Below are 14,301 nucleotides of genomic sequence, written 5' to 3'. Positions count from 1 at the left end.
CCGCTTTGGATATTGTTGGGGAGGATGGCTTACCAGGGGAAAGCAGCAGCAGCCAACTTCCTGGCACCATGGGTGGTTCTGCTGCACAGGATGGGAGAAAAACGAGCGGGAGAGCTATAGTAATAGGGGATTCAATTGAAAGGGGAATAGATGGGCGTTTCTGCAGCCGCAAACGTGACTTCAGGATGGTGTGTTGCCTCCCTGGTGCAAGGGTCAAGAATGTCTCAGAGCGGCTGCAGAACATTTTGGAAGGGGAGGGTGAACAGCCAGTTGTCGTGGTGCATATAGGTACCAACGACATAGGTAAAAAATGGGATGAGGTCCTAAAAGCTGAATATAGGGAGTTAGGAGGTAAATTTAAAAAATAGGACCTCAAAGGTAGTAATCTCAGGATTTCTACCAGTGCCACGTGCTAGTCAGAGTAGAAATAGAAGGATATTTCAGATGAATACGTGGCTAGAGGAATGGTGCCAGGGGGAGGGATTCAAATTCCTGGGACATTGGAACTGGTTCTGGGGGAGGTGGGACCAGTACAAACCGGACGGTTTGCACCTGGGCAGGACCGGGACCGATGTCCTAGGGGGGAGTGTTTGTTAGTGCTCTGGGGTGGGTTTAAACTAAAATGGCAGGGGGTTGGGAACCTGAGCAGGGAGACAGAGGAAAGGGAAACAAGGATAGAAGCAAAAGACAGGAAGGAGAAAAACAAAGGTGGCAGTCAGATAAATCAAGGGTTTAAATCAAACATGGCCACAGTAAATAATTCTATAAGGTGTAAGAATGTTAAAAAAACAAGCCTGAAGGCCTTGTGTCTTAATGCGAGTAGCATTCGTAATAAGGTGGATGAATTAGCTGCGCAAATAGAGGTAAACAGATGTGATATGATTGGGATTACGGAAACATGGATCCAGGGTGGTCAAGGCTGGGAACTCAACATCCAGGGGTATTCAATATTCAGGAAAGATAGGCAAAAAGGAAAAGGAGGTACATAAGAACATAAGAAATAGGAGGAGTAGGCCAATCGGCCGCTCGAGCCTGCTCTGCCATTCAATAAGATCATGGCTGATCTGATCCTAACCGCCAATCTACTATCACAGAACCATCTCCTGAATCTAACAGAATTAGACACACGAAATAGGAGCAGGATCAGGCTACACGGCCCCTGGGCCCGCTCCGCTACCCACAGGGCCATGTCCGATCCGAACCTAGACTCATGTCCAAATTCCTGCCCGCTCCCCGTAACCCTTAATTCCCTTTACTTCTAGGAAACTGTCTATTTCTGTTTTAAATTTATGTAATGATGTAGCTTCTACAGCTTTTTGGGGCAGCATATTCCATGGACCTACCACCCTCTGAGTGAAGTAGTTCCTCCTCATCTCAGTTTTGAAAGAGCAGCCCCTTATTCTAAGACTATGCCCCCTAGTTCTAGTTTCACCCATCATCGGGAACATCCTCCCCGCACCCACCCGATCCAACCCCTTCACAATCTTATATGTTTCAATAAGATCGCCTCTCATTCTTCTGAACTCCAATGAGTAGAGTCCCAATCTACTCAACCTCTCCTCATATGTCCATCCCCTCATCCCCGGGATTAACCGAGTGAACCTTCTTTGTACTGACTCGAGAGCAAGTATGTCCTTTCTTAAGTATGGACACCAAAACTGTATGCAGTATTCCAGGTGCGGTCTCACCAATACCTTGTACAACTGAAGCAATACCTCCCTATTTTTATATTCTATCCCCCTAGCAATGAAAGCCAACATTCCATTGGCCTTCTTAATCACTTGCTGCACCTGCATACTAACCTTTTGAGTTTTGTGCACCAGGACCCCCAGATCCCTTTGTACTTCAGTACTTTCCAGTTTCTTGCCATTAAGATAATAACTTGCTCTACGATTTTTCCTGCCAAAGTGCATAACCTCACACTTTCCAGTATTGTATTCCATCTGCCAAATCTCTGCCCACTTACTTAGCCTGTCTATGTCCCCTTGCAGGTTTTTTATGTCCTCCTCACTCACTACTTTCCCTCCCATCTTAGTATCATCTGCAAACTTTGATATGTTACACTCGGTCCCCTCCTCCAAATCGTTAATATAGATTGTAAAGAGTTGGGGACCCAGCACCGACCCCTGCGGAACACCACTAGTTACTGATTGCCAGTCTGAGAATGAACCATTTATCCCAACTCTCTGCCTTCTGTTAGATAGCCAATCCTCTATCCATGCCAGAATATTACCCCCAAACCCGTAATTTTTTTTATCTTAAGCAATAATCTTTTGTTGGCACCTTGTCAAATGCCTTTTGGAAGTCTAAATACACTACGTCCACTGGTTCCCCTTTATCCACCCTATATGTTACTTCCTCAAAAAACTCCAGCAAATTTGTCAAACATGACTTCCCCTTCATAAAACCATGCTGACTTTGTCCTATTAAATTATGATTATCCAAATGTCCTGTTACTGTCTCCTTAATAATGGACTCCAAAATTTTACCTACCACAGATGTTAGGCTAACCGGTCTATAGTTTCCAGCCTTCTGTCTACTGCCCTTTTTAAATAAGGGTGTTACATTAGCAGTTTTCCAGTCTGCCGGGACCTTTGCCGAGTCCAGGGAATTTTGGAAAATTATTACCAATGCATCCACAATCCCTACCGCCACTTCCCTCAAGACCCTAGGATGTAAGCCATCCGGTCCAGGTGATTTATCCGCCTTGAGTCCCATTATTTTACCGAGTACCACTTCCTTAGTGACTTTGATCGTGTTTAGCTCCTCCCCCCCTTTAGCCCCCTCTTTGTCCAGTGTTGGGATATTCTTAGTGTCCTCTACTGTAAGGGTGGGGTAGCATTGCTGGTTAAAGAGGGGATTAACACAATTGAAAGAAAGGATATTAGCTCTGATGATGTGGAATCTGTATGGGTAGAACTGAGAAATACCAAGGGGCAGAAAACGTTAGTAGGAGTGGTATACAGACCCCCAAACAGTAATGCGGAGGTTGGGGATGGCATTAAACGGGAAATTAGAGACACGTGCAATAAGGGCACAGCAGTTATCATGGGTGACTTTAATCTACATATAGATGGGGCTAACCAAATTAGTAATAATACTGTGGAGGAGGAATTCCTGGAGTGTATACGGGATGGTTTCCTGGACCAATATGTCGAGGAACCAACTCGAGATCAGGCCATCTTAGACTGGGTATTATGTAATGAGAAAGGATTAATTAGCAATCTTGTGCGAGGCCCCTTGGGTCGGAGCGATCATAATATGATAGAATTCTTCATTAAGATGGAGAGTGAAGTAGTTGACTCAGAGACTAGGGTCCTGAATTTAAATAAAGGAAACTACGATGGTATGAGGCGCAAGTTGGGTAGGATTGATTGGGGAATGTCACTCAAAGGGTTGACGGTGGATAGGCAATGGCAAACATTCAAAGATCGCATGGATGAACTACAGAATTTGTTCATCCCTGTTTGGCATGAAAATAAAACAAAAAAGGTGACTCAACCGTGGCTAACAAGGAAAATTCGGGATAGCATAAGATCCAAGGAGAGGACATAAAAATTGGCCAGAAAAAGCAGTAAACCTGAGGATTGGGAGCAGTTTAGGATTCAACAAAGGAGGACAAAGGGATTAATTAAGAGGGGGAAAATAGAGTGAGAGTAAGCTTGCAGGGAACATAAAAACTGACTGTGAAAGCTTTTATAGATATGTGAAGAGAAAAAGATTGGTGAAGTCAAGCGTAGGTCCCTTGCAGTCAGAATCAGGGGAATTTATAATGGGGAACAAAGAAATAGCAGACCAGTTAAATACATACTTTGGTTCTGTCTTCATAAAGGAGGACACAAATAACCTCCCAGAGATATCGGGGAACGTAGGGTCTAATGAGAGGGAAGAACTGAAAGAAATCAGTATTTGTAGGGAAATGGTGTTAGGGAAATTGACGGGATTGAAGGCCGATAAATCCCCAGGGCCTGATAATCTACATCCTTGGGTACTTAAGGAAGTGGCCCTAGAAATAGTAGATGCATTGCTGGTCATCTTCCAAAATTCGATAGACTCTGGAACAGTTACCATGGATTGGAGGGTAGCTAATGTTACCCCACTTTTCAAAAAAGGTGGTGGAGAGAAAACGGGGAATTATGGACCGGTAAGCCTGACATCGGTAGTGGGGAAAATGCTAGAGTCCATTATAAAAGATGTAATAGCAGAGCACTTGGAAAACAGTGATAGGATCGGACAAAGTCAACATGGATTTACAAAAGGTAAATCGTGCTTGACTAATCTACTGGAATTTTTTGAGGATGTAACTGGTAGAATAGATAAGGGAGAACCAGTGGATGTGGTGTATTTGGGCTTTCAGAAGGCTATCGATAAAGTTCCTCATAAGAGATTAGCGTGTAAAGTTAAGGCACATGGGATTGGGTGCAAGGTACTGACTTGGATAGAGAACTGGTTGGCAGACAGGAAGCAAAGAGTTGGAATAAACTGGTCTTTTTCCGAGTGGCAGGCAGTGACTAGTGGGGTACCGCAGGGATCAGTCCTTGGACCCCAGCTATTCACAATATATATAAATGATCTAGACGAGGGAACTAGATGTAATATCTCCAAGTTTGCAGATGACACAAAGCTGGGTGGGAGTGTGTGCTGTGAGGAGGATGCCGAGAAACTCCAGTATGATTTGGACAGGTTGGGTGATTGGGCAGAAGCATGGCAGATGCAGTATAATGTGGATAAATGCGAGGTTATCCACTTTGATGGCAAAACAGGAAGGCAGATTATTATCTGAACGGCAATAGATTGGGAGAAGGGGAAGTGCAACGAGACCTGCGTGTCCTTGTGCATCAGTCGCATGTAGGTGCAGCAGGCGATTAAGAAGGCAAATGGTATGTTGGCCTTCGTAGCGAGAGGGTTCGAGTACAAGAACAAGGATGTCTTGCTGCAGTTGTACAGGGCCTTGGTGAGACCACACTGAGTATTGTGTGCAGTTTTTGTCGCCTTATCTGAGGAAGGGTGTTCTTGCTATGGGGGGAGTGCAGCGAAGATTCACCAGACTGATACCTGGGATGGCAGGAATGACATATGAGGAGAGATTGGGTCGATTGGGCTTATGCTCGCTGTAGTTTAGAAGAATGAGAGGGGATCTCATTGAAACTTATAAAATTCTAACAGGACCAGACAGGCTAGATGCAGGAAGGATGTTCCTGATGGCCGGGGTGTCCAGAACCAGGGGTCACAGCCTAAGGATAAGGGGTAAGCCATTTAGGACAGAGATGAGGAGGAATTTCTTCACCCAGAGAGTGGTGAACCTGTGGAATTCTCTACCACAGAAGGCAGTGGAGGCCAATTCATTAAATATATTCAAGGAGGAGTTAGATATATTTCTTAAGGCTAAAAGGATCAAGGGCTATGGGGAGAAGGCAGGGACAGGGTACTGAACTTGGATGATCAACCATGATCTCATTGAATGGCAGAGCAGGCTCGAGGGGCCGACTGGCCTACTCCTACTCCTGTCTTCTATGTTTCTATGTTATAAACTACATGTACCAAGTGCTGCTGTGGTTCTTGTTTAAATATTCACTTGTTTAAAGTAATATAATTCCACCCACAGAAATCATCTCCATCTTGTTGGAAAGCATACATTTATACCTTACATTTCAAAGACTAAACCGTATTTATGAGCCTATCCAATCCACAGAAAAGGAAACAAAGTACAGGAAACTTTCTGGTATCCGGCATTGACGGGACCGAGCTGGTGCCGGTCGATCAACACTGCCGGAGAAACCAGCGCTAATGTTAAAACATACGGAGCTTCTGAGCTCCGTATCTAGCAACAAACCCTGTTGCTTAGCAACAGCTTCAAAACAGTCGGCGCAGCTTGCAAGCGTCTCTGTAGCTAAGCAACAGCTTCAGCTAGACGCTTGCAGAGCCAGGAATGGAGAAAAAAAGCAACGAAAAGTAAAAAAAGTTATCTGAACCGACTCCTGAATTTTGCCGGTGGATAGAGCATTCCGGAGATTTAACCTCCATTTAAACGAAAGTTTCCTGTACCAAGCTTTCAGTTGGAACTTGCTTGTGTTCTTCACAACTTGCTTGTGTTTCCTTGCCCATGACTGGCATTACACTTCCCCACCACAAGGGGAAGCTACACCTAGTAAAATAATCTGTTTACTGATAGTGAAAGTACTGCATAATATTTGAACGTGACTTCCCACAATTCTTATCTCTCCTTTGATTACAGAACAAAATACATGATATAGGTGTCCATTACATTTTCATTGTAAATAAATTTTTCATTACTCTATTTCACTGCTCCAAACACATTGATTTAGTTTCCATTTATGATATGCAGCACAGCAGGCACATATACAATTCGCACAGTAATAGTGTAGGATTTTACATATTGTTATAGGCATGTTAACTTTTAATTGGTATACATTTATCATTTGTTGATTTACTGTTTATACTTTTCTTTTGTCAGATCACTGCTTATAATAGACGAACATATGAAACTGCAAGGCATACTTTGGTTGTCAACATCATGGCTTCAGCTGGTGAGTTATGCATTTTACATTTTTACTGTTTTATGTAGTGAAGGTAATGTCTTTGGAATAAAAACAAAACATGGTGTAAAGACTCAGCTTGCGTCAGCATCGGTAAAGACAAGAGACAGGTTAACGTTTTGGGTGTAGAACTTTCATACCCTATTTCTCCACTCACAGCAACTACAAGAGCCAGCTTTGGGTACATCTGTCCTTATAGTTTTTTCTGGCCAAATCCCATTGTGGAGCCATTACAAAGAAAATTTTAAAAATGGCCTACTGCTCACAAGGCAGTTTTCAAAACACCACCTTTATTGAAGGAAGTTATCTTACAAAAAACAAGCTGATGTCTTTGCCCTAGGAGATGAAAAATTAAAACTGAAGTTACATCAGAAACTAAGGAAGTGAAGAGGAACAGGGAGAAACAAAGGGAAAATAGGCATCAACAACGAGAATTTGGAGGCAGATTTCCTCTGTGTTATGTGTAATGAAAACTCCCATTCATCTGTTTTGAAGTTTATGAATAATAGAGGCAAACAAAACAAAGCAGTGTACTGGTCACAAAATAAATTTAAAAAGATGATTTGCTGCAAAGCAAAACAGAAGTGCAAAAAACAAAGCTGGTATCAGTAAAAGTGGATTATCACAAAAAGCAAAATGATTCACTCATGTCCTTTTGGAAAGGTTACCTGCCGTCCATCCTCGGTATGGCCTATACGTGACTCCAGTTCCACACCAATGCGGTAGACTCTTAATAGCCCTCCAGAGTGGTTGAGCAAGCCACTCAGTGGTTAAGGTATCTAGGGATGGGCAATAAATGTTCACCTTGCCAGTGACACCCACATCCTGAGAAATAATTAAACAAAACTTTGTGTTGTTATTGGAGAAAATCATTTTAAAAGTTGAAGCAGAAGATCAGTTTTGCTAAATTACAGTTAACCCCCCCCTACTCCCCTGCTTTGGGCTTTTATGGTTTCAGACATATCCAATATCTTTGGAGGAAACTTAATTCAATCAATGAGAACTATTTCACTTGGTGAACAATCTGTAGGGCCCATTCTGTAGGGGGTGGTGTGTGTGTCAGCTTCCCCTCTGACTTCTTTGAGTGGTTCGAATCGCTCCCACTCCCTTGGTTCTAGACCTGGACTTATTTGGGGGTTGTAATGAAATTGCAACAGACAACTGAGTTGGTGAAAAGAACTTGGATTTTAATTGAGGCAAGAAAATATACACAATAAATCTTATCACTCTAAAAGGGGGAACACTTCAGAATATGCGAGGGAGAATGACAATAGATAAAATTACCTTACCCCTCCCAATCCCACTATACTAACTAGGTTGAATTCCAGAGGACCAGGAAATGCTCACCAAACACAGGAATAGTTTGTAGAGTGGGGAAAACTTGCAGATCTTCGGTTTCGTCCAGGTTGGTTTCTTGTTGGTTGTGGTGGCCCAATATTACCTAGTTGTTGGTAATATTGTTGGCTGTTTGTTTCGTGGGGCCCTTGGTTGCTGCGATTTCTTCCGTTCTCCTTCTGTTGTCCCGAGGCTGATGTCTTTCGAATGAGCTGTGCCTTTTTCTGTGTCTGTCCGAACTGTACTGCTGACTTCAATTCACTGACTGCTGTTTCAATTCTCTGCCTGTTCGACTGTCTCTGTACTGATCGAACTGCTCAAACCCATCGAACGAATCTGTCTTTTATATAAAGTGACTGAATTCAGCTCTAAAGAATGATGGCTATGTGGGTGAAACTGAGCCATTCACACTTAAAGCTCCCAGGTTTGATTTCTGCTCCATGCTAAATTAGTTGCTCACTTCTCATAGCATTTAGTAGACCTCTTTTTTTCAAGCAACTATCTAATTCCCGTTGACGAATATTTGGACTCTGCGTCAACACCAGTCTGCGGTAGAAAATGTCATATTTCTAACTACCCTCTGTGTAAATATATTTTTTTCTGACCTCTTTAATTTTGAGAATTATCTTAAATTTGTGTCCTCTTTATCAATATTTAACTGATCATAACCCTCCATTATCGTGAAGATTTCTATTAGGTCATCTCTTAACCTTTTCATGTCTAATAAAAAAAAAAGTCCTAACTTCTCAAAAGTCTATACAAAACTGTAACCCCCTCACACATAGTTACATGCTAAGGCCAACTATCTCCATTCTGCTACCCCTCCTGAATTGTGTCGTGCCTTGCCTCACCTTGTCTAAATTTGGGGATCAGGTTCTGTGAATGGCTTGGTCGTATCACTGGTGCAGGCCTGCCTGCCTTGTCCTGAGAAATAGGTGCAAGAAGACAGGTGCAGCTGCAGGCGTTGGACCTTTCCAGGCCTCCCTTGCCTTGCCTTGTTTCAATGGCTATGGTTCACTCGAAACTCCTACCGCAATGTAAAGAGGCGAGAGATCCAATATTGTGAGTCTCCACCCCATGCCCTGCAGTTTGAACTGGGGAATAAGTGTTCCCCAGGTACAAACCATAACAAAATTAGCCTCCAGATTATTTGTGTATATATAGATATATAAGAACACTAGCTGGGGGGAGCCCGGCTTTGCCAGGGCTGTTTTGGGCCGGGCGGTTTAAATCGAGTGCGAGGCTTTGGGGCCTCTGTCCCTCTGTGAATCTGGTGCCGGGCAACCTTTTAAATCGAGTCCCAGGCTTTCAGGCCCTGTCTCTCTCTCCCTGTGTGAATCTGCTGCTGGGCAACATTTCTACCTTTTAATACCTTGAAAGATGAAAGTGAAAGTACTTATAAAACGTTTTTGGTAAATCTTATGTTATTTTTAAAAGAGATACTAACTTTTTCAAAGCTGGATGATCAAAGTAGTTTGAGCTGGAAGCTGAAGTAATGGCAGTGAAACAATGGCTGCCACATCCCTGAGATGAAAACGATTAGTCCCGCACACACACACACACACACACACACACACACACACACACACACACGCACACACCCCGATTGGCCAACCATCAGGGGACCGTACTGTAGGATTGGTCAATCGTGACGGCACAGGATTGGTCGAACCTTGACGTCAGTCAATCAATGCTAAGTAGCAGATAATGAGTTTAATTTTGAAGGTTTTTTGCATAAGGCGCGAACAATTTTCGTCCGACCGAAAAGGAAATACGCTTACGAGCGTCCCGGAAGCGTAAGCTTTCTTTGGAGGTAACGCGCGCGTAGGTACGCTCTATAACTTTCGAGCGCATAGCCGGACAGACGCACACGTGAGGACAGACAGATCGACTCGTTTATATATATATAGATAAGAAATAGGAGCAGGAGTAGGCCAATCGGCCCCTCGAGCCTGCTCCGCCATTCAATAAGATCATGGCTGATCTGATCCTAACTGCCAATCTACTATCACAGAACCATCTCCTGAATCTAACAGAATCAGACACACGAAATAGGAGCAGGATCAGGCTACACGGCCCCTGGGCCCGCTCCGCTACCCACAGGGCCATGTCCGATCCGAACCTAGACTCATGTCCAAATTCCTGCCCGCTCCCCGTAACCCTTAATTCCCTTTACTTCTAGGAAACTGTCTATTTCTGTTTTAAATTTATGTAATGATGTAGCTTCTATAGCTTTTTGGGGCAGCATATTCCATGGACCTACCACCCTCTGAGTGAAGTAGTTCCTCCTCCTCTGTTTTGAAGGAGCAGCCCCTTATTCTAAGACTATGCCCCCTAGTTCTAGTTTCACCCATCATCGGGAACATCCTCCCCGCACCCACCCGATCCAACCCCTTCACAATCTTATATGTTTCAATAAGATCGCCTCTCATTCTTCTGAACTCCAATGAGTAGAGTCCCAATCTACTCAACCTCTCCTCATATGTCCATCCCCTCATCCCCGGGATTAACCGAGTGAACCTTCTTTGTACTGACTCGAGAGCAAGTATGTCCTTTCTTAAGTATGGACACCAAAACTGTATGCAGTATTCCAGGTGCGGTCTCACCAATACCTTGTACAACTGAAGCAATACCTCCCTATTTTTATATTCTATCCCCCTAGCAATGAAAGCCAACATTCCATTGGCCTTCTTAATCACTTGCTGCACCTGCATACTAACCTTTTGAGTTTCGTGCACCAGGACCCCCAGATCCCTTTTGTATTTCAGTACTTTCCAGTTTCTTGCCATTAAGATAATAACTTGCTCTACGATTTTTCCTGCCAAAGTGCATAACCTCACACTTTCCAGTATTGTATTCCATCTGCCAAATCTCTGCCCACTTACTTAGCCTGTCTATGTCCCCTTGCAGGTTTTTTATGTCCTCCTCACTCACTACTTTCCCTCCCATCTTAGTATCATCTGCAAACTTTGATATGTTACACTCGGTCCCCTCCTCCAAATCGTTAATATAGATTGTAAAGAGTTGGGGACCCAGCACTGACCCCTGCGGAACACCACTAGTTACTGATTGCCAGTCTGAGAATGAACCATTTATCCCAACTCTCTGCCTTCTGTTAGATAGCCAATCCTCTATCCATGCCAGAATATTACCCCCAATCCCGTGATTTTTTATCTTAAGCAATAATCTTGTGTTGCACCTTGTCAAATGCCTTTTGGAAGTCTAAATACACTACGTCCACTGGTTCCCCTTTATCCACCCTATATGTTACTTCCTCAAAGAACTCCAGCAAATTTGTCAAACATGACTTCCCCTTCATAAAACCATGCTGACTTTGTCCTATTAAATTATGATTATCCAAATGTCCTGTTACTGTCTCCTTAATAATGGACTCCAAAATTTTACCTACCACAGATGTTAGGCTAACCGGTCTATAGTTTCCAGCCTTCTGTCTACTGCCCTTTTTAAATAAGGGTGTTACATTAGCAGTTTTCCAGTCTGCCGGGACCTTTGCTGAGTCCAGGGAGTTTTGGAAAATTATTACTAATGCATCCACAATCCCTACTGCCACTTCCCTCAAGACCCTAGGATGTAAGCCATCAGGTCCAGGTGAGTCCTATTATTTTACCGAGTACCACTTCCTTAGTGATTTTGATCGTGTTTAGCTCCTCCCCCCCTATATCCCCCTGTCTGTCCAGTGTTGGGATATTCTTAGTGTCCTCTACTGTAAAGACTGATACAAAATATTCATTCAGTGTTTTTGCCATCTCCATATTTCCCACCATTAATTTCCCGGTCTCATCCTCTAAGGGACCAACATTTACTTTAGCCACCCTTTTTCTTTTTATATAACTATAAAAACTCTTACTATCTGTTTTTATATTTTTTGCTAATTTACTTTCATAATCTATCTTCCCTTTCTTAATCAATCTTTTTGTTATTTTTTGCTGTCTTTTAAAGTTTTCCCAATCCTCTATCCTCCCACTAGATTTGGCTACCTTTATATGCCCTTGTTTTTAGTCGAATACTATCCTTAATTTCTTTACTTTGCCACGGATGGCTGTCTTTTCTTTTACACCCTTTTCTTCAGTGGAATATATATTTTTTGGAAGTTGTAAAATAACTCCTTAAATGTACACCACTGATCATGTATCGTCTTACCCTTTAATCTATTTTCCCAATCCACTCTACTCAATTCCGCTCTCATACCTTCATAGTCTCCTTTATTCAAGCTTAGCACGCTTGTTTGAGATCCAACCTTCTCACCCTGTAATTGAATATGGAATTCAACCATGTTATGGTCACTCATTCCAAGGGGATCCTTTACTAGGACATTTTTAATTAATCCTGTCTCGTTACACAGGACCAGATCTAAGGTTGCTTGCCCCCTGGTAGGTTCAGTTACATACTGCTCAAGAAACCCATCCCTAATACACTCAATGAACTCATCCTCAAGGCAGCCCTGCCCAATTTGATTTGTCCAATTAATATGATAGTTAAAATCCCCCATAATTATGAAAGTGACCACAACAGAGCCCTGTGGAACACCACTTAACCACATCTTTTTGTGGTTCATAAAACATGGTCCGAGCATCCATTATTTTTAACCTTTACTTATATTCTTCTTGTTTAAAGATTATCCCTTGCCATATCAAGCTGAGTTCTTTGTGAAGAACATGAATGTGGAAGAGATGTTGGCAAGTGAGGTCATTGGTGATTTCCTGGGAGCAGTGAAGAATATTTGGCAGCCTGATCGTCTCAATGCTATTAACATCACCTCAGCACTAGACCGGGGTGGAAGAGTGCCTCTTCCCATCAATAATATGAAGGAAGGGTGAGTTTAATTTTTCAGAGAGACAGTAAAGCAATTTTTTGGATTTCAATCTGATTCTTGGTTGTTTAACTTGCTTCCTTCACCTGTCCAGGTCACTGTGCCAAGGGGCTGGAGGTAGGTTTCCTCTTCCCGGAACTCGGCTGCTTCCAGGCTTGACATAAAAGAATGGCATGGATTGATTTGTCTTTTTTATTTTCATCCTTTTCGATAAGCCCGGACTCCAAGGTGCGCCACTTCCACTGGAGGGCAGGCCAGTACACTTGGCCATGCTTTTCCAGGGTTGGGATGAGGAAACTCTTAGTTTGAGTGTCATTTTCCCCAGTCACACCCCTTCTGATGCAGGGACCATGTTTGAGGTGCGTGGAGGCTCCATCCCAAACAAGGCCTCACACAAACTGGTATGGAAGGCTGCGACCTGGCATATCTCGAGTCCCAGCTTAATTTGCAGCTCCTCTGCCACACTCCCGCCAAACTTAGATCAGAAGGGTTGTGGATTTCCTGTCCCGGTATTTTTACCAGGAAGTTGCGATTAAATTGCTTTTGCTGAAGTAGGTAGTCTATAACGCAAAATCAGGGCCAATGTGATCTCCTGGATTAGTTTTGATAGCCTAAGGGAGTTGGAGACAAATTTTCCATTCCCCCCCCCCTAATTCGCCTCTCTCAGGGGACAACGGCCCAGAAATTTGGGTCGGAGGCTTCCCGCGGGTGCAAGCCTCCGACCTGCACTTACCTAGCGTGCCGGCCGTTGTGCTGTGAAGCAACTTAGGACGTTTTACTACGTTAAAGGCGCTATATAAGTACAAGCTGTTGTTGTTGAAAACTTTACATGCTGTTGGACTTCTTCCTCTGCAGGGTTTATGTCATGGTGGGTACGGATGTGACTTTCTCATCCTGCCTAAAGGAGGTGGAAACTCCACAGAACCAGCTGAAGTGCAGCCAGGAGATGGAACCCAGCATAAGTTGTGACAAGAAATTTAGGGCCCAGTTTGACATTGACTGGTGTAAACTGTCCTTGGTAAGTCATACACTATCCACTTGTGAATTTATAATCCTTTTTGCATCCCCTCTTTTGGAATGGATCACACATATTTTGATGTTCTTACCCTTTCATGCTTTAGCTCAGGATTATTACATAGTATTTACAGCACAGAAACAGGCCCAACAGGTCCATGCCAATGTTTATGTTCCACAGAAACCTCCTCCCACCCTTCTTCATCTCACTCCATCAACATGTCCTTCTACCCCTTTCTCCCTCATGTGTTTATCTAGCTTCACCTTAAATGCATCTACGGTCGTTGCCTCAACTGCTCCTTGTGGTAGTGAGTTCCACATTCCAACCACTCTCTGGGTAAAGAAGTTTCTCTTGAATTCCCTATTGGATTTATTAGTGACTGTCTTATATTTAAGGCCCCTAGTTCTGGTCTCCTCCGTAAGTGGAAACATCTTCTCTACGTCTATCCTAACAAACCCTTTCATAATCTTGACGACCTCTATCAGGTCAGCCCTCAGTCGTGTCTTTTTGAGAGAAAAGAGCTCCAGCCTGTTTAATCTCTCCTGATGGATATAACCTCTCAT

The 14,301-nt window shown here is 43.3% G+C and overlaps 1 protein-coding gene across 5 annotated transcripts in view; it reads left to right on the top strand.

The window, feature by feature from the left end:
• The window catches only part of sgce (sarcoglycan, epsilon), a 103,260-nt gene that overhangs the window by 37,943 nt on the left and 51,016 nt on the right, over nucleotides 1-14,301 (top strand). For all 5 annotated transcript variants that reach the window (XR_015078432.1, XM_085988301.1, XM_085988300.1 and 2 more), the window contains 3 exons: nucleotides 6,476-6,548; nucleotides 12,528-12,726; nucleotides 13,579-13,741. Coding sequence is in view for 4 of the 5 variants with exons in the window: in XM_085988301.1 (XP_085844427.1) it covers nucleotides 6,476-6,548; nucleotides 12,528-12,726; nucleotides 13,579-13,741 (435 nt within the window). In the remaining variant the exon portion in view is untranslated. The remainder of the gene's footprint in view (nucleotides 1-6,475; nucleotides 6,549-12,527; nucleotides 12,727-13,578; nucleotides 13,742-14,301) is intronic.

The sequence above is a fragment of the Somniosus microcephalus genome, chromosome 5, assembly GCF_052327205.1.
Source record: "Somniosus microcephalus isolate GS21.2 chromosome 5, FLI_Smic_1.0, whole genome shotgun sequence".
In the NCBI taxonomy this organism is placed as follows: Eukaryota; Metazoa; Chordata; class Chondrichthyes; order Squaliformes; family Somniosidae; genus Somniosus; species Somniosus microcephalus.
The sequence above is the reverse complement of the archived record's forward strand: the minus strand, read 5'-3'. Positions and strand labels throughout refer to the sequence as shown.